Below are 24,824 nucleotides of genomic sequence, written 5' to 3' on the forward strand. Positions count from 1 at the left end.
TAAGTCCAAAGATGAAGAAATTGAAGATTTTTACCAACTTTCGCAGCCTGAAATTAAACATGCAATCAGGATGTTGACAATTACTTGAGATTGGAACGCGAAAGCTGGAAACAAAGAAGGATTGGTGGTTGGAAAATATGGCCTTGATGATAGAAACGATGCCGGAGATTGCACGATAGAATTGTGCAAGACCAACAACTTCTTCATTGCAAATGCTTTTTTTTTCAACAACTTAAATGATAACTATACATGTGGATATTGCCAGATGGAAACAAATGGACTGTATCTGTGGAAAGTGACGAAGGAAAAGTTCAATATCAGTCAGAACAAGGTCAGGGGCGACTGCAGAACAGACTATTAATTGCTCATATGCAAGTTCAAGTTAGAGTTGAAGAAAATTAGAACAAGTCGACGAGAGCCAAAGTACGACCTTGAGTATATCCCACCTGAATTTAGACATGATATCAAGAATAGATTTGACACATTGAATACTAGTGACTGAAGACCAGATGAGTTGTGGAATGACATTAAGGATGTCACACCTGAAGAAAGCAAAAAGTCATTGAAAGACAGAAAAGACCAAAATGGATATCAGAAGAGACCCTGAAACTTGCTCTTGAATGCCAAGTAGCTAACACAAATGGAAGAAGTGATGAAGTAGAAGAGCTGAACAGAATATTTCAAAGGGCAGCTTGAGAAGACAAAGTATTGTAATGACATGTGCAAAAACCAGAGATAGAAAACTAGAGGGGAAGAACATGCTCGGCATTTCTGAAGATGAAAGAACAAGAGAAAAAATTCAAGCCTTGAGTTGCAATATTGAAGGATTCTACTGGAAAAATAGCAAACAATGCAGGAAGCATCAAAAAAGGATGCAAAGAATATACCAAAAAGTCACTATACCAAAAACAATGGTCTACATTCGGTCGTTAAAACAAAACAGAACAAACCCGTTGCCAATGAGTCAATTCTGACTCATAGCAACCCTATAGAATTCCCAAGGAGCGCCTCGTGGGTTCAAACTGCCGACCTTTTGGTTAGCAGCCGTAGCACTTACTACACCACCAGGGCTTCCTCAGCCATTTAAGGAGGTAGCATATGATCAGGAATGATGGTACTGAAGGAAGAAGTCCAAGTTGCGCTGAAGGCATTGGCAAAAAACAAGGTTCCAGGAATTGACAGAATACCAGTTGAGATGTTTTAGCAAATGGATGTAGTGCTGGAAGTGCTCACTCATCTATGCCAAGAAATATGGAAGACAGCTACCTGGCCAACCAACTGGAAAAAATCCATATTTATGCCTACTCCAAAGGTGATTGAACCAAATGTGGAAATTGTCAAACAGTATCATTAATATCACATGCAAGTAAAATTTTGCTGAAGATCATTCAAAAGTGGCTGCAGCAGTACATTGACAGGGAACTGCCAGAAATTCTGGCTGATTTCAGAAGAGGACATGGAACCAGGGATATCATTTCTGATGTCAGATGGATCCTGGCTGAAAGCAGAGAATACCAGAAGGATGTTTACCTGTGTTTTATTGACTATGCAAAGGCATTCGACTGTGTGGATTACAACAAATTATGGATAACATTGAGAAGAATGGGAAGTCCAGAACACTTCACTGTGCTCATGAGGAACCTGTACATAGATCAAGAGACAGTTGTTCGAATAGAACAAGAAGATACTTTTGTGGTTTAAAGTTAGGAAAGGTGTGCATCAGGGTTGTATCCTCGCCATACCTATTTAATCTGTATGCTGAGTAAAGAATCCAAGAAGCTGGACTATATGAAGAAGAACAGGGCATCAGGATTGGAGGAAGACTCATTAACTACCTGCCTTATGCAGATGACACAACCTTGCTTACTGAGAGTGAAGGGGGCTTGAAGCACTTGCTGATGAGGATCAAAGACCACAGCCTTCAGTATGGGTTATATCTCAACATAGAGAGAACAAAAATACTCACAACTGGACCAATAAGCAGCATCATGATAAACGGAGAAAAGATTGTTAAGGATTTCATTGTTCTTGGATCCATGATCAACAGCCATGGAAGCAGCAGTCAAGAAATCAAATGATGTATTGCATTGGGCAAATATGCTGCAGAAGACCTCTTTAAAGTGTTAAAAAGCAAAGATGTCACCTTGAAGACTAAGGTTCACCTTACCTAAGCCATGGCGTTTTCAATTGTTTCAGATGCATGGAAAATGTGGACATTGAATAAGGAAGACCAAAGAATTGACATCTTGGAATTATGGTGTTGGTGAAGAATATTGAATATACTATGGACTGCAAGAAGAACGAACAAATCTGTCTTAGAGCAAGTGCAGCCAGAATGCTCCTTAGAAGCAAGGATGGTGAGCCTACATCTCACATACTTTGGACATGTCATCAGGAGGGACCAGTCCCTGAAGAAGGAAATCATGCTTGGTAAAGTAGAGGGTCAGTGAAAAAGAGGAAGACCCTTAGTCAGATGGATTGACACAGTGGCTGCAACAGTGGGCTCAAGCATGGCAAGGATTGTGAGGATGACGCAGGCCAGGGCAGTGTTTCCTTCTGTTGTACACAGTGTCACTATGAGTTAGAACCAACTTGATGGCACCAAACAACAACAGCAATCTTTACAGAAGGAGAGCACCAAGACTCCCTTCCATGGTGCCACCGGGTGGGTGCAAACCGCTAACCTTTATAGCCAGGCGCGAACTGTTTTTGCCAGGCAAGGAGCAGTGTTAAACCTGGGCCTGGTTTTTTCCCTGTTGGATGCTGGCCCCTCCTTTCATTCTTCTTTAAATGTTGAGTGGAATTGAACTTTTTTGATTAATAATTCAATCCGTTTTCTTGTTATAGGGGAATTCTGATTCTCTATTTCTTTTAGAGTCAGTTTTGGTAATTCGTATATTTCTAGGAATTTTTCCATTTCATCTAGACTATGCAATTAGATGGCATGCAATTGTTTATAGTATCCCCATATAATTCTTACCATTTCTGTAAGGTTGCTGAAAATTTCCCATCTTTCATTCCTGATTTTGTAATTTTTATCTTATCTCTTTTTTTCTTGGTGAGTTTAGCCAGAGGATTATCAATTTTATTGATCTTTTAAAAACATGTTCATTTTCTCTTTATTCTGTTTCATCTATTTCCATGCTAATACTTATTATTTCCATCCTTCTGCTTGCTTTGAGTTTGGTTTGGTCCTATGTTTTTAGTTTCTTAAGTTGAAAAGTTAGGCTATTAAAGAGATCTTTCTTCTTTATTTAACGCAGGTATTTACAGCTGTTTCCATAATGGGGCAGTTCTGCTCTGTCCTATAGGGTCACTATGAGTCAGAATTGACTTGAAGGCAACAGTTTTGGTTTGTTATTTTTACTTACAGCTACAAGGAGCCCTGGTGGCACAGTGGTTAAGTGCCCGGCTGCTAACGGAAAGGTCAGCCGTTTGAACCCAGCAGCCACACTGGGAGAAAGACGCAGCAGTCAGCTTCGGTGAAGACGACCTGCCCGCTGCTGTGGAGCTGCCTCTGGCTGGTAGTGACCCCACAGAGCTTCCAAGGCTGTAAGTCTCTGTGGAAGCAGACCACCACATCTTTCTCCTGCAAAGCCATTGGTAGTTTCGAACCGCGGACCTTTTGGTTAGCAGTTGATCGCTTTAACCACTGTGCTTGGAAACCCGATGGGAAGGTTCAACTCCGCCCTCTAGGGTCGCTATGAGTTGGAATCAACTCAATGGCAACGGGTATACACAGTTATAAATTTTCCTCTACACAGTGCTTTAACTGCATCCTGTAAGTTTTGCTGTGTTGTATTTTCATGTTTGTTCATCTCAAAGTATTTTCTAATTTCACTTTGATCTCTCCTTTGACCCACTGGTTAGTTAGGATTGTGCCATTTCATTTCCATAATTTGTGAATTTTTCAAATTTCTTTCTGTTATTGATTTCTAATTGCATTCGGTTTTGACCAGGGAACATACTTTGTGTGACTTCAGTCATTTTGCATTTATCGAGACTTGCTCTATGGCCTGACGTGTGGTCTGTCCTGGAGCATGTTCCATGTGCCTTGAGAAGAATACGTTCTAGACAGAGTGTTGTGCAGATGTGTTAGGTCTAGTTGGTTTACAGAGTTAGTTAACTCTTCTACTTGCTTGTTGACCTATTGCCCAGATTTTATAACTGAGGAATATGTGGCTCAGAGACGCAGAGGAGTTAAAACAACTTACTCAAGATCACCTGGCTGATAAGTAGGGAGAGTGGGGTTTAGTCCTAGCTGGTCTGATGGCATGTGTCTGGGGTACTCTGTGTATAATAAAATTCTCAACGTTGAGCTGCTTTTAGAAATTACTTTCCTTTATTAAATAATTTACTTTTGACTTCTTGAATACATTTTCTCTTTTTTGTTCTGTATACTGGAAGATTAGTTGCCTGTGTGGTTTAATTTAAAAAAGTATTTTTTAAGACACTAATTAAACTCAGGCTTTTAATATGAGAAAATTTCTTCAGAAGTCCTTCATTAAGAGATCCAAGCCCCCCAACCCCCACTTTTTTTTTTCTCTTTGTGAAAGTCCATAAAATTTGAGGCTTGTAGAGTCTTAGTTTCTCTCTAATGATTTCCATTCAGGTTTAACCTTCACAATTCATTTTAAGTTGAGAGATACTTGAAATGGTTTAATTAAACCTTTAACCAAGTAGTAATTGATTTATTATTTTGGCCTCCCTTTAGAACAAGAAGGTTCCTAATTCCTCTGGTTTATTTTATAGCCTTTTAATCTTTTTTGCTCCTGAAGGAAGTGGTCTGCAGAACCTTTCATTTTCCTACTCTCGTCCGAATCAGGTGTCTGCCTGTGGCCCAGAAGAAACTGCCTAATGGACCAAGTGGAATCTTAATCTCTCTCCCTCTCTCCCTCGTACGTGCACATGCGTCTGTATGCATCTCAGCATATCAGTGTGTGATTATTTGTGTGTGTGATTGTATGTGTGTGAGTGTGAGATTGTGTTGTGACTGTGTGTGTGGTTGTATGTGTGAATGTGTGTCACAGGTGAGTTTGTATATGCCAGTCTGTGTGCACGTGTGTGCCACAGGTGAGTTTGTATGTGCGAATGTGTGTGAACGTGTGTCACCGGTGAGTTTGTGCCAGTGTGTGTGAATGCATCTGTTATGGGTGAGTTTGTATGTGTTAGTGTGTGTGAAAATGTGTGTTATGGGTGAGTTTATATGTGTGTGTGTGAATGCGTGTGTCATGGGTGAGTTTGTATGTGTGAGTGTGTGTGAATGTGTGTGTCATGGGTGAGTTTGTATGTGTGAGTGTGTGTGAATGTGTGTCTCTTGGGTGAGTTTGTATGTGTGAGTGTGTGTGAATGTGTGTGTCTTGGGTGAGTCTGTGTGTGTATGTGTGAATGTGTGTGTCTTGGGTGAGTTTGTGTGTGTGTGCATGTGTGTGTCATGGGTAAGTTTGTATGTGTGAGTGTGTGTGCATGTGTGTGTCTTGGGTGAGTTTGTATGTGTGTGTGTGCACGTGTGTGTCTTGGGTGAGTTTGTATCTGTGAGTGTGTATGCATGTGTGTGTCTTGGGTGAGCTTGTATGTGTGAGTGTGTACACGTGTGTGTCTTGGGTGAGCTTTATGTGCAAGTATGTGTGAATGCTGTGTGTCATGGGTGAGTTTGTGTGTGTGTGCATATGTGTGTCTTGGGTGAGGTTGTATGTGCGAGTGTGTGTGCACGTGTGTCACCGGTGAGTTTGTGCCAGTGTGTGTGCATGTGTGTGTCTTGGTTGAGCTTTATGTGCTAGTATGTGTGAACGTGTATGTCACGGGTGAGTCTGTATGTGTGAGTGTGTGTGCACGTGTGTGTCTTGGGTGAGCTTGTACATGTGAGTGTGAGGGAGTGTTGCGTTGTGTGCACACTCATTCACCCTGACAAGGCTGGAGCAATCGGAATCCTTGAGGAAAATTTCCTGGCTAGCCTCGTTCTGGCTCTTCTGCCTCCTTCTCCCTTCCGGCCTCCACGGGAACTCTTCCCTTCTCCCCTGGTTTTCCTCTCCTCTGCTGCTTTCTCTTCCTCCATGTCCTTGTTTAGTAAGTGCTTATCCGGAGCCTGCCCAGGCACTGTGCTACGTGCTAAGGGCACAGTGGGGACCCAGCACTGTCCCTGCAGGCAGGGCCTGTCTAAGGAAGGTAGTGCGTAGGGCAATTAGTGTTAAATTGCTGAACGATCTCAGCTAGCAATGAAAACTGATGGCCAATAGAAACTGCTCCTTAGTGCCCTCCTAAGGGGCGCCCAGGGCACGGCCCTCCCTGCCGTGTCTTAGTTATATCTCTGTCTGCGGGTCCCCCTCCCTGGCTGTGGATAGCATTAGGCAAAGAGGCAGTTTGAGTGCAGCAGGGAAAGAGCTTCTCTAGGGTCTAGTGTTGGCTGCCAAATGGCAGTCATTAACCTAGCTTAGGTAAAAGGAGCCTTCCCAGGGGAGGTGGGTATCTAAATTTAAATCTATGTGTTGTCTCTCCAGAGCATTTACCACAAATGAAATCCCTCTGAGTGTATGCGGGGAGGTTGTACTGATTTTCAGTAACACCTGAAACCAGAGCCCTGCAACCTCCGGTAGGGGCTGGGAGGGATGCTGGAGCACTCAGGTGGAGCCACAGACTCAGGTTGCAACCTTGGGGCAGCCACGTGACTGCCTGGACCTAGGTTGGCACATAAGGTGCCTTTGTGCACGTTACAAAATGGTGCCCCCTTCCTGGCCGATGATCTAGAACAGGCACCCGTCTGGGGACAGACATATGGTGTGCTGTGTCCCTTCCTCAGGCCCATGCCTCAGTGCCAGAGCTCAGGGCTTGGCTGGTGGAGTTCAGCCCTTGTATCCACCCCACTCAACCTGCCCCGAGCCCTGGTGGCACAGTGGTTAGGAGCTTCCCCCGCTAATCAAAAGACTGGTAGCTCAAATCCACCAGGCTCTCTTTGGAAATCCTGTTAGGCAGTTCTACTGTGCCCTACAGGGTCGCCATGAGTTGAAATCAACTCGACAGCAACAGGTTCAAGCTGCTTCACATCTGGGGAGGCCCTGGTGATAGTTTGGGTGAGTGATAACCCCTCCAGATGTGACTTTGTCACCTGTCAAATGGAGATAAGATATTAGCCCCTTCCACAGGTTCTGTAGACAAATAGGAAACCCTGTTGGCGTCGTGGCTAAGTGCTGTGGCTGCTAACCAAAAGTTGGCAGTTCAAATCCACCAGGCACTCCTTGGAAACCCTGTGGGGCAGTTCTACTCTGTCCTATGGGGTTGCTATGAATCAGAATTGACTCGATGGCAATGGATTTGGTTTTTGGTTTTGGTAGACAAACAACGTTAATATGTGTCTTAGTGCATAGCAAGTGCTTGGTGCAGATAGAACCCCTCCGCCTTCCTTTACGCTGTTCAGTCCAGAGAGTCAGACCACAATGAGGATGGCATTAGGCAAAGAGGCAGTTTGAGTGCAGCAGGGTTTTTTCTGCAAAACTCAGCAGAGGTCACAACTCGATATCTTCATCTCGTAATGTGGATCGAACTGACCAGATGGACTTGCTGTAAAAATACATGTCATGGCCACTGGCCAAAGCAAAGAGATCTGGGTTAAAATCCTGGCTCTGCCACTTTCTTAGTTCTGTGACCTTGGGGGCAAATCAATGATCTTCTCAAGTCTCAGTGTCCCCATCTGTGTAATGGGGATAATACTGATGCCTGCCTCACTGGTGAAAGGAGGAATTGTGTGTGAAGTGCTTAGCAGGGTGCAGGCGATGTGTGTACTTGGTAATGACTAGTTATTGCTGTTATTTCTGCAGCATTTCTGCGGGCCGCAGACAGTGGGCTTGAATGCCTTCTGCCTCCCAGGGCCTTGACTTGAGGAGAGGAGGCAACCGGTCCCCGCAGAGGGGTGTTGCCTCCTTGTAAGCCTAAAAGGCTCGCACTCCGTGGCTCATGATAAATAATTCATTGTCTCCCTTCTTGCTTCCTGGGCTTTGGAAATAAATGTCAGAAAGATTAACTGGCAGAGCCCTAAAATGTTAGGTTTTCAGAATTTCCCTAAATTCTTGCGGTGGCGCGGAAGGCTGCCTTTATCTGTGGGCTTAGCATAATTAAATTTGTCCCCCCCCCCAGTTCTATATTAGATTTCTTGATGTGTGAGATATTTTAGAATGAAGAAATCAAGGAAGAAATGAATATTGAGCCAGAGTGAATGAGAATGTGTATACATCACGTAACCGCATTAGCTGCCAGTGGGCTGGCTGGAGGTACAGGTGTCTTCAGAGAGGTATTCCAAGTCAGAATATTAGCAACTGTGGCCATAGTGAGAAACAGTTGTCATTTATTGGTCACCTTCCGAGTACTGTGCTCAGCATTTTAAAGGACTGATTTTACTAATAGTGACTCTATAAAGTAGAGGCAGTTTCGTATTTATTTTTCACACTGGAAACTGAGGCTCAGGGAGGATTTTAATCCAGGTCTGTCTGACTCCAAGGCAGCTTTCTCTCCATCACACACATAGACTGTTAAGATGTCTAGAACCGACCTCTGTCATCCGCACCTGGGGAGAGGTGTCTTAGTTTCCTAAAGCCATTGCAATAGAGTCCATTCCAACACGTGGTGATCCCACGTGTTACAGGTAGGACTGCCCCCTTAGGGTTTCTTGACGGTAATCTTTACGGAAACAGATCCCCAGGCCTTTCCTCCACAGAGCCACTGGGTGTGTTTGAGCCACTGACCTTTAGGTTAGTGGCTGATCGCAAACTGCTTGTGCTACCTAGGGACCTGTTCACTTCCTAAGGCTGCCTTAACAAAGTACTGCAAACTGGTGGCTTCAAACAGCAGAAACTTACCCTCTCAGGGTTCTGGAGGCTAGAATTCTGAAATCAAGGTGTTAGCTAGGCCTTGCTCCCTCTGAATCCTCTGGGGGGGACCCTTCTTTGTCTCCCTGTTTCTGGTAACCGCAGGCGTTCTTGACGCCATCTTCATGTGACTGTTGTCCCTTTGTCGGACTCCATGTCTGACTCCTTAGAAGGACAGCAGTCAGCCTGCTCCAGCAGGACCTCATCTCAGCCGATTTACATCCACAATAAGCCTGTTTCCAATAAGGTTCTATTCTGAGGTTCCAGGAAGGACACTTTTTTTGAGGGGGGGAGGGGAGGATACTATCCAAGCTGGAGTTCCTGAGTGGTGCAAACAGTTAACATGCTCAGCTGCTAACCGGAAGGTTGGAGGTTCCAGTCCACCCAGAGGCACCTAGGAAGAAAGGCCTGGAGACCTAATTCTGAACAATCAGCCATTGAAAACCTAGGGGAGCACAGTTGTATCTGGCACACATGGGGTTGCAATGAGTCATAATCAACTGGATGGCAACTGGTTGGTACTTACCAACCTGGTACGGGAGACAAGATGACTCAGCAGAAGGACCCTTGGGTAGGAGAAGGGAAACCTAAGTGCGTCCTAGCTCTGCCTGCCCAGCAGCTGGTTCTGCAGACGAGCGAAGTCGCTTACACTCTTGGCCCCTCCCTTTTTTTTTCCATCCAGGGAATTACATTTGCTACATCATCACTTAAGGTTTTTATGAGGATGAAATAATAGCTGGGAAAGTGCCTTGAAACATTGAGTGATAGACTTTTATAACGCTTACGTTGTCTTTTGATTGAATTTAAAAGCCTTCAATTGACTCTTTCTGTCCATCCCCAGCCTTGACCTTGGATCTCTTAAGATGATATTCTGACCAAGAGGAAGTGTCCCAAGCTAGAGACATGGAAAGAAGAGGGTCCAGGACGTAAGGTGGCTCAGCCCCTTCCGTCCTATTGTCCTGTTGGAAACTTGAGATGCAGGGCGATGCCTTATTTCCCACATGTTTCTGTTCCTCTGCTTAGGCAACAGATGGGCCTGTGTTTGTTCAGTGCTTACTCTACATATCCAGCTCTGTTCACAAGACCTCGGGAAGCCGGCACTTACAGGGCCCACTCAGACCTCGGGGTTTATGATATAGGTTGGGGAAGAAGAAACACAGTCAGGAAACAGTGTTGGTGAGCATACACTCATACGTGGGCTTCAGACTGTGAACGTGACCCAAGATGAGGAAGTGGCTGTCCTTCTTAAATAGCTGGAGGCACCTCGTGGAGGAGGGGCTGACATTTGGACTGGACCTTAAATGTTAAGATTTGATTTGGGGTTTGGGATCTAATTGGGTTTGGGGTGTGGTCACAGGAAGGGGGGATAATACAGGTAACTAAAAATAGACAGGGATTAACTGTGGGTATTACGGTGCCTAGAGGTCCCTGACTGGTGCAAAACATTAACACGCCTGGCTACTAGCCTGCTCAGTTTGTGGAGGTTTGAGTCCACTCAGAGGTGCCTTAGAAGAAAGGGCTGGCAATCTATTTCTGAAAAAATCAGCCATTGTAAACCCTACGAAGCACAATTCTGCTCTGACATGCGTGGGGCTGCCGTGAGTGAATAGACTCAACAGCAACTGGTTAGAAAATTGCACTGAGTAATTTAGGGCAAAATCCATAGAGTTCACTGGCAGATTAAATGAAGAGTTTAGGAAGGAGGAGGAGGAATTCAAGGTGACGCCATTAAAATTTTTTGATTTAGAGGTTACAAGGTTTTCCTTGTTCGATTCCTAGAACCTCAGCTCTTATATAAATGTGGGTAGTTGACAGTAGCAATTGTTTGGAGTGCTTAAATTATTCCAAGTTTATTTCTGAATATTTCATTTTGAGCTAATTGGTCTTGAGGAGCTGAATTATGGACGCAGCAAAATGTAGGATTGCTTTTGTCACCGTTGTGTTAGAGGCTTTCCAGAGCTTTCAGGACCCATTTTGGGCTTCATCCTTGATACCTAGATTGCACACTGCTCGTGAGGCCAATGCACCCAGATGTGTTGCTTGCCCATGGGGTCACCATGAGTTGGAATCGATGGCAATGGGTTTGAGTTTTTGCTCTGTAGGGACCAGTCTACGTGATAAGACAATCAAGACAATAGCTCTGCCTTCAAGGAGCCCCCAGTCTGAGAAGAGTGACGCACAGGTAACGCTCGCAGATGGCAGCCAGGGCCGTGCTCACACTATGTGGAAAGCACGGGGTCTCACACACATTGGGGACTGCAGTTGCTATCACTGTGCCTGGGCACGGCCCTTGGGGAAAAGCTGTGCACCCCATGGAGCATTTGAGAGGAGTCATTTGTATCCACATGGCCAGGAAGTCGGGTTTGTCATTGGGGCTAGGCTTGGGCCATAAACTCAGGAAACTCTTACGTAACATGTTTCTGCAGCTCAACTGATGTGACAGAAGGTGGGTGTTTTATAGCCTCTCCTCTAATTCTGCTTCTCTGACTATTAATTGCTGCTTCAGTAGGTTGTACAAGTACATGCTGTCGTAGAGAATAATGACAAAAAAAGCTTTAATGACTTTGAGGTTGAATGGGTTGTCTTTGCTCCGCGTATTCCGTTCTTACTGCTGACTGCCGCCCATACTCACTGGCTGACTCTCACGTAAGCACAGCTTTGGCTCTCCTCCTCCGTGAAACTCAGTGTGGGCAAGGGGACTGAAGGGTCTCCGTCCACTGGTCATTTGATCTCATCTCTCCATTTGCCTTCCTGTTGTGAGGTATTTTTACCCATCCTCGTCTCCCCACTCCCAACACATCCTGAGTGAGATGGAAGGAAGGAATTGTATTGGCTGCATGGTCCAGGGGAGCTCTCGTTTGAGCTCTCAGTCGAGGCTGACCCTCCCTTGGTGTTGCAGCTCAGTAGAAGCTCTGCTCTGTCAAGGGCCCCTCCTTCACCTGGTGACCAGTCTCCCTGGGCCCCTGTGGACCCTGTGCCCCTGTGGACCCTGTGCTGAAGCAGACTCCTTTGTCCAGAGCCATCATTGTCATGCAGCATTTTTCCTGGACCTTCTACTCCAGGACCCACTGCCCTCCCGCTCTGTGGCCTCCCCTCTCTGATTTCCTCAAGGCTTCATGAGTGAAGGACTTAGACGTATCCCCACAGTGGTAGCAGCCAGTACCGTGACTAATGTTTCACTGCACAGAGGCGTAGCTCCAGAGAGAGCAGGAAGGGACCTGGAAGACAGTCCAGTTCTACAGATGAACGTTGGCCCAAGATGGTGCTAGATCCCAGGACTCCTTTGTCTACATCCACCCTGACATTCAGGTTGAAAGGGGATTGTCAGCACACTGCCTCAGCCAGATCCCTGACTGGTGGCGGGATGTCAGCCAGGGTGGCAAGTGCCCTCTGCTGGCCTGTCGCAGGGCTACCTCTCAAGCCACATCACCTAAGACCATGACTTAAGACCACCCGCTCACCTTCACACAACTGTACCATGCTCCCTGAGCCCCGCTCACCTGTCTTCATTATCACCTTGGTGCTGGAGCTGTCTCGTCCACCTCCCTTAAAAATGGATGCCAGTCAAGAGGAAATACAATGATTGCTCTATGTCCAGTGGTTGTGAAGTGATTTGGAACTGCCAAACCAGCTCTGATCGTGACATTTAAAATCACTAGTTTCTTGCAAATGTGAAAAAATATTATAATTGTCCTCAATGCTGCAATTGGTGGCTTTAAATTGTAGTTATTTTTCTTTTTCACCAGGTCAGTCAGGCTATGATAGTTATGACTCCTTGAGGTAGGCTGAGTAGTGACTCATAAAGAGTATGGAAGGCCAAGCAGCCTTAGAGAACCCTTTGCAAAGAGGCTCCTAAGCTCTTTTTTGAGAACTGGATTTAAATGAAAGTGGTGGTTAACAAGGAACGTGATTTGTTAACTGGGGCTGACAGTCACAACTTAAAATCCTCCCAGCTTTGCAGAAGAAACGTGCGCAAAGGTTCTGATAAAATATTCTTTATTCAAAATATTCCAGAACTGATTATATGTTGCTATGTAGGTGGAATAGTCCCTGGGCCGCACAAACGGTTAAGCCCTAGGCTGCTCATCAGAAGGTTGGAGGTTCGAACCCACCCACAGGCACCTCAGAAGGAAGGCCTGGCGATCTACTTCTGAAAGGTCACAGCCTTGACAAACCCTGTGGAGTGCAGTTCTACTCTGCACACATGGGGCCGCCATGAATTGGAATTGGCTCGACGGCAACTGGTTTGATTTTTTTTATCTTCGTGTGGATGAAGTGTTCATAGCGCTAAAGGTATTTATTTGTTTGCAACTGTCAGTGTCTGGAATTGCTTCACGCTTTTTGTTTTTAAAGAAACGTGACACCCGAGCATATTCTCAAGCTTGGACATTTGAGCGTCAGGCCTGCACTGTCTGATCATGCGACTACATGGTGTCTTCTTGTTTCCTCCGTAGAGTTTTTGGTAGTGAAGCGGAAAAGAGGCAGGCCGAAGGGGTCGACGAAGAAGCCCTGTGCTGAAGAGGAGCTGGCAGAGCACGTCATGACTCCAGCTGAGAACAGTCCGCTGGCCTCAGAGGAAGGGAGCAGCCTAGCGCCAAGCAGCTTGGAGTGTAGCAAATGCTGCCGAAAGTTCTCCAACACCCGCCAGCTGAGAAAGCACATCTGCATTATAGTGCTGAATCTGGGCGAGGAGGACGGAGACGCAGGTAAACGCTGCCGAAGGCGAACGTGCCGTTTTCTCGTCAACAGATGGAACTGCTCATGGCAATTTATACTCTAACCCAAAACCCAAATTTATACTCTAGTACGTGGAAATAGCCTGTGTTTACACGGGTCTCCCCCATCTGGAAAAGTGCTTATTTTTATAATGATGATTATTACTGTAATTGTCTAGCCACTTCGTCACTTGTAATTGTCTTTGTCACTTCCACCAAATGACTGGGTTAAACTATGCAAATAAGGTACTTATGGCCCACCAAGGGGATTGGATAGCTTGCTAAATGTAAATAAGGTGCATGGTACCCTTGTGGGGGTGGGACCATGCAAGTAAGGTATATGAAACACTAACAAGGGGATTGGTCAGTTTTGCCATCCTGCAAGCCTTAAAGGGAGACGTGGAGAAAGTGAAAGAGAGAGAGAGAGAAAGGACCCGTGACACAGAAGACAGAGAGAGGCAACAGAACCAGGACAGAGAGGGAGAGCTGTAACACTGGAGACAGTGAGAAGCAGCGGTAGAGAAACAGTGGCAGCAGAATCAGACCAGCAGGAGACGGCGTGGTGTGTTTCCCGTCCCACAGAGCAAGAAAGCTGAGCATCTTTGGGCAGGCGGCCTGCTGGCAGAGTAGGGTGCCTCCAGGCACTTGGTGGAGTTAGTTTTGCTGACCCACAGAGCTAGAGCCAAATGCCTTTGGGCAGAAGCTTACTGGTGGAGTGGGGTGCCTCTGGGCACTTACCGGCAGAGCTAAAAGAGCTTTGAAACACTTGCCTGAGCTGGGCAGAGGCCAAGCCGAGGGGCCGAGGGCCAGAGAGAGCTGCCTGCAGCACAGCTGAGAAGAGGCTCTCCTGATCAAAGAACTGGATCCTGAGGCTTCCTGAACCTGCCCTGTAACCTGTTGTTGTTGTCAGGTGCAATTGAGTCAGCTCTGATTCATAGTGATGCTGTGTACGACAGAAGGAAACACTGCCCGGTCCTGCACCATCCTCAGAATCGTTATGTTTGAGCCCATGGTTGCAGCCACTGTGTCAGCCCCATCGCATTGACAGTCTGCCTCTTTTCTGCTGACCCTCTATTCTACCAAGCATGATGTCCTTCTTCATGGACTGGTCTTTCCTAAAAACATGTCCAAAGTATGTAAGATGCAGTCTCGCCATCCTTGCTTCTAAGGAGCATTGTGGCTGCACTTGTTCCAAGAGAGATTTTTTTGTTCTCTTGGCAGTCTATAGTATATTCAATATTCTTCGCCAACACCATAATTCAAAGGCATCAGTTCTTCTTCAGTCTTTCTTGTTCATTGTCCAGCTTTCACATGCATAGGAAGTGATTGAAAACACTATGGCTTGGGTCAGGTGCATCTTAGTCTTTAAAGTGACATCTTTGCTTTTTAACACTTTAAAGAGGTCCTTTGCAGCAGATTTATCCAGTGCGATGTGTCTTTTGATTTCTTGGCTGCTGCTTCCATGGCTGTTGATTGTGGATCCAAGTAAAATGAAATCCTTGACAACGTCAGTCTTTTCTCTATTTATCATGGTGTGGCTTATTGGTCCAGTTGTGAGGATTTTTGTTTTCTTTATGTTGAGTCGTAATCCATATTGAAGGCTGTGGTCTTTGATCTTCATCAGTAAGTGCTTCAAGTCCTCTTCACTTTCAGCAAGCAAGGTTGTGTTATCTGCATATCACAGGTTGTTACTGAGTCTTCCTCCAATCCTGATGCCCCATCTTCATATATTCTCATATATGACTTACTGGTCTGTAATTCTTCATATTCTCAAATTATTTGCTCTGCATACAGACTGAATAAGTGTGGTGAAATGGCACACCTTTCTTGACTTTAAACCTCACAGTATCCTCTCGTTCTGTTCGAATGACTGCCCTTTGGTCTATGTACAGGTTCCTCATGAACACAATTAAGTGTTCTGGAATTTCCATTCTTGCAATATTACCCATAACTTGTTTTGATCCACACAGTCAAATGTCTTTGCATAGTCAGTATTCTCTGCTTTCAGTCAGGATCCATCTGACATCAGCTGTGATATCCCTAGTTCCATGTCCTCTTCTGACTCTGGCTTGAATTTCTGGCAGTTCCCTATTGATGTACTGCTGCAGCCGCTTTTGAATGATCTTTAGCAAAATTTTACTTGTGTGTGATATTAATGATATTGTTTGGTAATTTCCTCATTCTTTTGGATTACCTTTCTTTGGAATGGGTACAAATATGGATCTCTTCCAGTCGTTTGGCCAGGTAGCTGTCTTCCAAATTTCTTGCATTCCAATCGCCAGTGATTATCAGTGCGTCTTGATTGCATGTTTGATCAATTTCAGACTATAGAAGTTGGTAAAGATCTTCAGCTTCTTCACCTTTGGCCTTAGTGGTTGGTATGTAAATTTGAATAATATAGTCATATTAACTTGTCTTCCTTGTAGGCATGTAGATATTATCCCTCCACTGACAGCATTGTACTTCAGGATAGATCTTTTTTTTGTTTTTACCTTTTCTTTTTTTTTTTTATTGTGCTTTAGATAAAGGTGTACAGGGCAAATTAGCTTCTCATTAAACAATTAATACACATATTATTTTGTGACATTGGTTGCCAACCCCACAAAGCATCAACACTCTCCCGTTCTCGACCTTGAGTTCCCGATTTCCATTTATCCAGCTTTCCTGTCCCCTCCTGCCTTCTCGTCCTTGCTCTTGGGCAGGTGTGCCCATTTAGTCTTGTATACATGTTTGTGGTACATGTATTATTGTTTGTTTTATGGGCCTGTCTAATCTTTGGCTGAAGGGTGAACCTCAGGAGTGACTTCAGTACTGAGTGTCTGGGGGACATAGTCTTAAGGCTTCTATGTCAGACAAGTAAGTCTGATCTTTTTTTGTGAATTTGAATTTTGTTCTACATTTTTCTCCAGCTCTGTCCCGGACCCTCTATTGTGATCTCTTTCAGAGCAGTTGGTTGTGGTAGCTGGGCACCATTCAGTTGTGCTGCACTCAGCCTAGTGGAGGCTGTGGTAGTTGTGCTCCATTCAGGATAGACCTTGAAATGATCTTTTTGATGACGAATGCGATGCCATTCCTCTCCAGTTTGTCATTCCCGGCCTAGTAGACCATATGACTTCTCGTTCAGAATGGCCAATATCAGTCCATTTCAGCTCACTGATGCCTAGGATATCCATCTCCATGTGTTCCTTCTCATTTTTGACAACTTCCAATTTTCCTAGATTCATACTTCATAAAGTCCACTTTCCTATTATTAGTGGATGTTTGCAACTGTATCTTCTCATTTTGAGTCATGCCACATCAGCAAATGAAGGCCCCAAAAGCTTAATTACATCCATGTCATTAAGGTTGACTCTTCTTTGAGGAGGCAGCTCTTCCCCATTCGTATTTTGAGTGCCTTCCCACCTGAGGGTCTCATCTTCCAGCACTATATCAGATAGTGTTCTGCTGCTAGTCATAAGGTTTTCACTGGTCAGTTTTTTCAGAACTAGACTGCTAGGTCCCTCTTCTTAGTTTGTCTTTGTCTGGAAGCTCAGCTGAAACCTGTCCACCAAGGCTGACCCTGCTGGTATTTGAAATATGGATGTCGAAGTGTTCAGCATTATAGTAACATACAAGCCACTATAGTGTGACCAAGTGACAGACATGTGGTGGTGTAACCTTTTTTCCCCTTATAACCCCCATAACTGTAAGTATGGTCTGTAAGTTCTGTCTGGCCATTCCAACAAATTATTGAACCTAGCAGAGAAGTAGAGAGTGCCCTGGGAGAGAGGTTTGGTGTCAGAACTGGTAAGAAGTTTAGAGGGTGGGGGTGTGTCTGACGACCACCTCCTAGGAAGCAGCCTTAGGCTGTTGATCTTGCTTCTCTTCCCGCTTGTGAAGTTGGAGGAGGTCAGACAGTTCAGCTGCCAGTTTTAGGGTTGGTGTCAGAAGCAGAATTCACTGCAGTCCTAGACTCACGGAAGCGTGGGGCTCTGTAAGAGAAAGAACGGAGGGGCGTGGGGCGTGGAACTTGTGATTCTTGGGTGGTTACCTTGGCTATTGTTATCTGTGATGGCTGAAAGGAAAGGGAGAGATGTTACCCGGCAGGGGAGAAAAGCCACATCTGGGGTAGCTCCAGGCAAGGGCCAGGTGGCTCAATGGGATGACTGCTAGGCAGCCAGGGTCATCTGGTTCCATCCAGCCAGAGGCCCAAGGCCACAGGGATATGATGGCAAGATTGTTCAAGACCAGGGAACATGCCTGTCTCCTCAGAGCACTGGTTTGTTGTTGTTGTTGTTGTTGGTAGGTGCCATCAAGTTGGTTCCAACTCATAGCAACCTTATGTACAATGGAACAAAACACTGCCTGGTCCCGCTATATCAGTGTTCTGCTGCTATTCATATGGTTTTTACTAGCTAATTTCTTTTTTTTAGAAGTAAATGGCCAGGTCCTTCTTCTTAGTCTGGAAGCTCTGCTGAAACCTGCCCACCATGAGTGACACTGCTCATATTTGAAATACAACGGCATAGCCTCCAGGATCATAGCCACACACAAGCTACCACAGTACCACACACTGCTAGCCTTTGGCTGTTTCATACTTGAAAGATTAACTTCCTCCTCCTATTTTACCAGTCTAAAACAGACATTAATAGTTAGTCCTTCAATAGGGCAAAGAGTCTACAGGGTGAGGTTACTCAGGTACCAGCCGTTTAGGTCTGCTGTAGGTATCCATCTGATTTGGTCAGGTTCTCCAAAAGTTTGTCTCATCTTCACCCTTTCTGGCCTCCGATAAAATTTACCTGAGAGAAGACCATTCCCTTACTCTGAGCCTCACAAGTTATCAGCATAGCAAAACCTTTAAGAGACTTTAGGTTCGGCCACTGTACTCAGTCAAGCAGTACCTCTCCCTTAGTCCACTCTTTCACACTTTCAGCTTTTATAGTTGCAGTTTCTACAATCACCCAGTTAAGAGCCAACACTCACAGCTGAATCATATAATCCTATCAGCCTTGTCCTCCACCCACTCTTCCCCTGACCCATCAGGAAAAGAGAAACTGTTCAGTGGGGATCCTCACTTGTCCCTCTCATTTTGATGGTAAGCGCACCCGTGAAAGCTTGTAAGCCAGCCACTTCATGCTGTTACTCCCCCCAGGACAATGTTTAACTTGCCCGTCCCTGTCAAACCATTTTTACAACGTTTTAATTGAATGTGTCATCTGGTTTTCGAATGCCCATGGGGTGCATGTCGTGGGGGCTTTAAGTGGATGTTCTGGTGGTTGCAGAGTCCCCTAGGTGGTACAGACGGTTAAGCCCTTGGCTGTTTAACCGAAAGGTTGGCGGTTCAAATCCACCCAGAGGCACCTCAGAAGTAAGGCCTGGTAATCTCCTTCTGAAAGGTTGCAGTCTTGAGAACACTACAGAGTGCAGTTCTACTACTCTGCACACATGGGGTCGCCAGGAGTCAGAGTTGACTGGACAGCAACTATTTTTTTTTTTTCCTGGGAGTTGCAGAATGCGTGAAACATAATCTCCGCCTTCAGTGAGTTTATGCCCTGGGTGGAAGGTTTGAAAGTGCAAAATGTGAAGTGGCAGTAAATCGGTAGCTAGAGAAAGCATTCTGATGGGAAGTCAGGATTGGCCTGGGTCTCACCGTTCAGGTGGGCCTTGGGGGGAGGGTTGGTGGCTGGATGAAACCATGTGAGCAGAAGCACAGAGATTAGGGTGCTCGAGGCCCGTGAGGTGGCTGAGGACTAGACTGCACTGACATTCTTGAAGAAAATAAAGGATATCAGGGTATTTCCTCCAAATCGGCTCTGGGTTAGGCTTCCGTTCTGAAGCAACTAGAGGGAGGCTGAAAGGAACATGGACGTGAGCAGGGAGTGAAGCCACTGCCGTGTAGTACGTCTTGTCCATGGCCTTCTTAGAAGAAACAAGATAGCAGAGCCGCACTGGAGAGATGAGGGCCTCTGCTGTGGGTACTGTTGTTTGGTTCTTGCACAAAACTATACTTGATATTTTAAGAAGCTCTTAGTGTGTGTTTAGTACTGCGCTGAGCATGTTTCGTGGGAGGCTGTACTGGTTAAGACCGTAGGCTCTGGAATATGGCTGCCTGGGTTTGAATCCCAGTTCCAGCACTGCTTATACTAACTGTATAAACAAGAACATTCAGCCTCACTTTCCTCATCTGTAAAATGGGAATATAAACAGTACTGTCTCATGTGGTTGCTTTGATGATTAAAAGATGATTAAATGAGAAAGGACTTGTAAAGTGCTTGGAACTGTCCTGTCGAAAGCATCAGTGTTAGCTGTTACTGACAGCTCTTCGCAGCCCTATGGGAATGGTTGTTGTTAGGTGCCGTCGAGTCGGTGCCAACTCACAGCGACCCTGTGCACAACAGAAGGAAACACTGCCTGGTCACGTGCTGTCCTCACAATCGTTGCTGTGCTTGAGCCCATCGTTGCAGCTCCTGTGTCAGTCCGTCTGGTTGAGGGTCTTCCTCTTTTTCCTGACCCTCTATTTTACCAAGCCTGGAAATGGTACTGTTGGCCTTTTCCCATTTTACTGAGCTGTGAAGTAATTTGTCCAGGGCCCTTTAGCTAATAAAGGAAACCTGGCTTTTGAACCCAGGCGTCTGACGCTGAGCCCCAATTCTGAAGCCCTTTACCGTAAACGCCTCCCAACAGTGAAAGCAAGGCCCTTAGAGTATAAGGTCCTGGCACAGGTAGCATGAGTTACTGAGTAACTCATCAGCTAACACTTACACACACCTCGGGTGGTGGCTGAGGCACGCTGGCAACATCTCTGCAGATGGTAGAAAATACAGGGCAGTGTCCCGCTCTCAGAAAGCTGCTCCTGAGACCTCACCAGGCTGCAGGGACGATGCAAATCAAGGACGAGGATTTGAGCAAGTTAAGGCGCCGGTGGCCGCTGTCCCCGGATGGAGTGTGAGCAGTCGTCACGTGAGAGGAGGGGGCAGAGAGTGCTGTCACTGCAGAGGAGGCAGCGTCTTGTCCCCAGATGGTGTCCTTTTGGTAAATAAAGATAATCTTGGAAATGAGTTGGCCGAGGGCGGGGGATCGGGACATGCCTCCCCTGGACCTGGAACTCCAGTTTCCCCCGTGACGTAGCTGCTCCCTGGGCTCTGTCGTGGAGTCTGTCATCCTTCCTCTTGCTCTCTCACGTCTCGCTCTCGCACACGTGCCCTCACTCGCTTTTTTGTGCAGATAGTGGTTGCATTTTAATCAGAGGGGCCAGCTTTGGCCATCGGTAGCAGAAGGCAGCTGTTGGCCGTTTCTGCCGGGGTCCTTCTGAGAGTCTGACCCACGCGTTCCATTGTTTGTACCGACCAGGATTTTGTCAATCAGTTGATGAATGTTGAGGTTTTTTCCAATTTCTTGCTGCTATTAATGGTACTTTAACAAATATCCTTATGGGTGTGTGTATGTGTATACATGTGCATATGTGTATGTTTGTGTGTGCATACATATATGCATCTGTGTGGCTATTTCTTTAGAATCCATTCCTCGAAGTGGAACTGCTGGGCCAAAAAGCATCTTACATATCATCACAAATTTTCCCGTAGAGAGCTCACATCAATTTTGATCCGAAAAGTGTGTCAGAGTGCCTAGTGGATATTATCGTTTTTTTTTTTTTTTTTAAATACCTGAGTCAGAATTGACTAGACAGCAGTGGGCTTGGTTTTTTGGGTAATGATCCAGACCCCCACGTGTCTGTCAGTTTGTTGTGCTGTGGGGGCTTGCATGTTGCTGTGATGCTGGAAGGCATACCGCCAGTGTTCACATACCAGCAGAGTCACCCATGGTGGACAGGTTTCAGCTGAGTTTCCAGACTAAGACAGACTAGGAAGAAGGACAGTCTACTTCTGAAAAGAATTAGCCAGTGAAAACTTTGTGAATAGCTGTGGAATATTGTCTGATATAGTGCCGGACGATGAACCCCCCAGGCTGGGCACAGTGGCTGTAACAATGGGCTCAGGCATGACGACAGTCGTCAGGATGATGCAGGACGGGGCAGTGTTTCATTCTCTTGGACACAGGGTCGCCATGAATTGGAACCAGCTCTACGGCACCTAACAAAACAGTGATATAAATAAATAAAAATAATCCAGAATTTTACTGCCCAGGTATAACAGCGATTTAACTGTCCACAAACAGAAGAGCCTTCTCACTTCTACCTGCGTTTTTTTTCCTACACGTGTTTTACAGAAGTGGGATGATTCATAATGTTCTGGGATCGTTTTTCACTCACCAATGTGGCGGGTTAAGTGCTGTGGCTGCTAACCAAGGGGTCGGCAGTTCGAATCTGCCAGGCGCGCTCCTTGGAAACTCTGTGGGGCCAGTTCTGCTCTGTCCTGTAGGCTCGCCGTGAGTCGGAATTGACTTGATGGCAGTGGGTTTGGTTTTTTTTTTTTTTTTAATGTGGCAGGTAGGTTTTTTCATGTCAGTAATTTTCATTTCACAAGGAGTTTTCTCGCACTTTCTGTGTTACAGATGCTGATTTCCATGTTTTACAACTATTAGCTCACTTAATCCTCATGGCAATCTTAAGAGGCAGGTGCTGTTATTATTCCCATTTTACAGAAGAGGAAAGGGAGGCCCGGAGGGATTCAGCAGCTTGCTTAGACCACACAGCCCGAAGCGGGGAGATGGGTTATGAACTTGGTGACCTGGCTTCAGGGGCTGTGCTTTTGACAACTGCGCTATGCTTTCTGAGAAAAAAAAGAAAGCGTGTATATATATGTCATTTTTAAAGGCTGGGCGGTATCTCATTTTACGCAGGGGCCATAAATTTTACTTTATCGGTCTCCAGTGGATGGACATTTAGGGTTGGTTTTTAATTTTGTCTCCCTGATAAAGAAACACTAACTACTCAGGTGAACAGTCTTGAGTGTGCATTTTTATTATTATTTTTGCACTTGTGCCGTTATTAAGCAGCTACCTAGTGATGTAGTTGCTGAGCTAATAGGGCATGCCTTATATTTTGATACGTATACATATTGTCCAGCTGCCCTGTAGAAAGTTTGTATCAATTATGCTTCTATCATAGGCTGTGTCCTCAGATCCACCTTTATCGTTTATCCTGGGTTGTGTCAGTCTTCATCCTTGCTGACCTCATATGTAAGTGACCCTCTTTGGTTGTTTTAATTTGCGTTTATTTGGTGCCTACTGAACTGTCTTTTCACGTAAAAAAACAAACCAACCCCATTGCCATTGACTCAGTTCTGATTCATACTGACCCTGTAGGACAGGGTAGAACTGACCCATTGGGTCTTCTAGGCTGGGATCTTTATGGGAGTAGATAGCCAGGTCTTCTCTCTCATGGGGCCAGTGGTGGGTTCAAACCGCCAACCTTCCAGTTTTCAGCCAAGGGCTTAACCACTATGCCACCAGGACTCCTTGTCTTTCCACAGAGTTGTTAGCTGTTGTGTGTTCTGTGTGGTTGGGCATTCCTCATTCGTGTCCTTTACTTACTACACCTTTGGATTGTCGTATGTGCTGAAAATACTTCCCTCACAGTTTTTCATTTGTAATGTTTTTTTTTTTTTTTCGTTTTGCTGGTGTTCTAAGTTTCTGTACAGGCACCACTGTCAAATGTTTCGTATAAATTCCTTGCCTTTTTTTTTAAATCATGCTTAGAAAACTCACCCACACCCCAAAATTATAAAAATGTGCTTCTGTATATTCCACTGCCATTTGTATGGTTGCATTTCTTACTCATGTCTTTGATCCACCTGGAAGTCATGTTTAGTGTAGGTTGTAAAGTAACATGTTTCGTATATTCATATACACACACATACACACTTGATCATTAAATATGGACAAAGGAATTATAGTAAACGCAGTTTGGTAGATGAAATCTTTATAATCATAGGCTCCGTAGAGAAAATGATAAGGCCTTTGTCAGTTTCAAGTCTTAAAAAAATTAAAAAATTTTGAAAAGTGAAAGTTTGTAGTTTGAAAGAATTACAGATTTACAGAAGTTGCAAAGATAGTACAGGGAAGTCCCCCATACCCTTCACCCAGTTTCCCCCGATAGCTACATCTTACATAACTGTAGTATAATATCAAAATCAGGAAATTGCCACTGGGGCAACGTGTGGGTCTAGGTGTGTGCCATCCTGTCACGTTTGTAGATGTGTGCAGCCACCCTCGTAATCAGGATAGAACTGTTCATCACCACAAAGTCTCCTTTGTGCTACCCCTCACAGTCACCCCCTCCCCAGCCCCTGGCAACTCCTAATCTGTTCTCCAGCTCCGTAATTTTGTCTTTTTGAGAATATTGTACAGCAAAACCTGTGAAAGCCGGAACCTGTGGAAGGCAGAGACCTGTCAGAGAAGGAAAACGTAAATGTTTTCCACCAAAACGAGTGATAGAAAAGCAAGACTGCACCCCGTCAAGGGCAGCAAACCTTCGCAACCCAGAAAAATAAGGCAGTCCTATCAAGTTCTGGCTTTCACAGTTTTCACCGTATAGATTGGATCATACACTATGTGACCTTTTCAGAGTACATTAAAAAAACATTCTCTTTTAGACCTGATTTTGAATTTAGGCCCCATTTTCAAATTTTAGACCTGACTGCAAATTGTGAAGAATTTGAGGTCTAGAGGTATTAATTATTCAAAGCCACACAGCCCATTTGGGGTAGTGTCAGGGTAGGAACCCACGTCTCCCTGCTCCTTCTCTGTCGCCAGCCCCGTCTATCCCATGGTGTCTTCAAACAGCATAGTATTTCCACCTCACGGATGTATATTTTATTTTTTTCCGTGCATCTATCTCAGATTTTTCTCTGACCTTATAAGAAGTGAAGGTTCCAGTCTGTTTCCCAGTGTTTGTTTTCTGCTCTGTAATTAACGAGGCAGTCTCTCCAGCCACGCAGACAGCCCGCTCCTCTCTAATGAGATTATCGGCTTCCCCCAGAAATACCTGTGCAGAAAATGGCCTCACATCCCATTGGTTTGAATGGCCGAACTGGGTTGTAATTTAATGAATACCAAGTGGAAAGGTAAAAGCACTGTGTGTTTTTCCCTTCCTGGCCACTGGTGAAGCCTCTAAAATATGCAGAAGTGACCTTATGCCCAGGCTGCCTGGTGGCTGACGGCCATGTGACTTGCCCCATGTTCTTTGTTTGCCAAGCACGGTATTAGGAAAATTCTCCCCTAATTATTTTCATACATGCCCTGTAAAGAGCAATTTAGTGACATTTCCTATAGTTGACCTTGACGCTTTAGCTTGTTAAAACAATTTAAAGAAAAC

At 45.3% G+C, this 24,824-nt stretch overlaps 1 protein-coding gene across 23 annotated transcripts in view; it reads left to right on the forward strand.

Annotated features, from left to right (window-relative positions):
* Positions 1–24,824, forward strand: part of ZFAT (zinc finger and AT-hook domain containing) — a 336,678-nt gene that overhangs the window by 155,932 nt on the left and 155,922 nt on the right. For 21 of the 23 annotated variants that reach the window (XM_049854202.1, XM_049854213.1, XM_049854205.1 and 18 more), the window contains one exon: positions 13,310–13,561. The exons of 1 other annotated variant lie outside the window; for it this stretch is intronic. In XM_049854202.1, coding sequence (XP_049710159.1) covers positions 13,310–13,561 — 252 coding nt within the window. Of the gene's footprint in view, positions 1–3,373; positions 3,553–13,309; positions 13,562–24,824 lie in introns of all 23 variants that reach the window. One more of the 23 variants, XM_049854218.1, reaches the window with a different exon arrangement.

This window comes from Elephas maximus, chromosome 15 (genome assembly GCF_024166365.1).
Source record: "Elephas maximus indicus isolate mEleMax1 chromosome 15, mEleMax1 primary haplotype, whole genome shotgun sequence".
NCBI classification, from domain to species: domain Eukaryota; kingdom Metazoa; phylum Chordata; class Mammalia; order Proboscidea; family Elephantidae; genus Elephas; species Elephas maximus.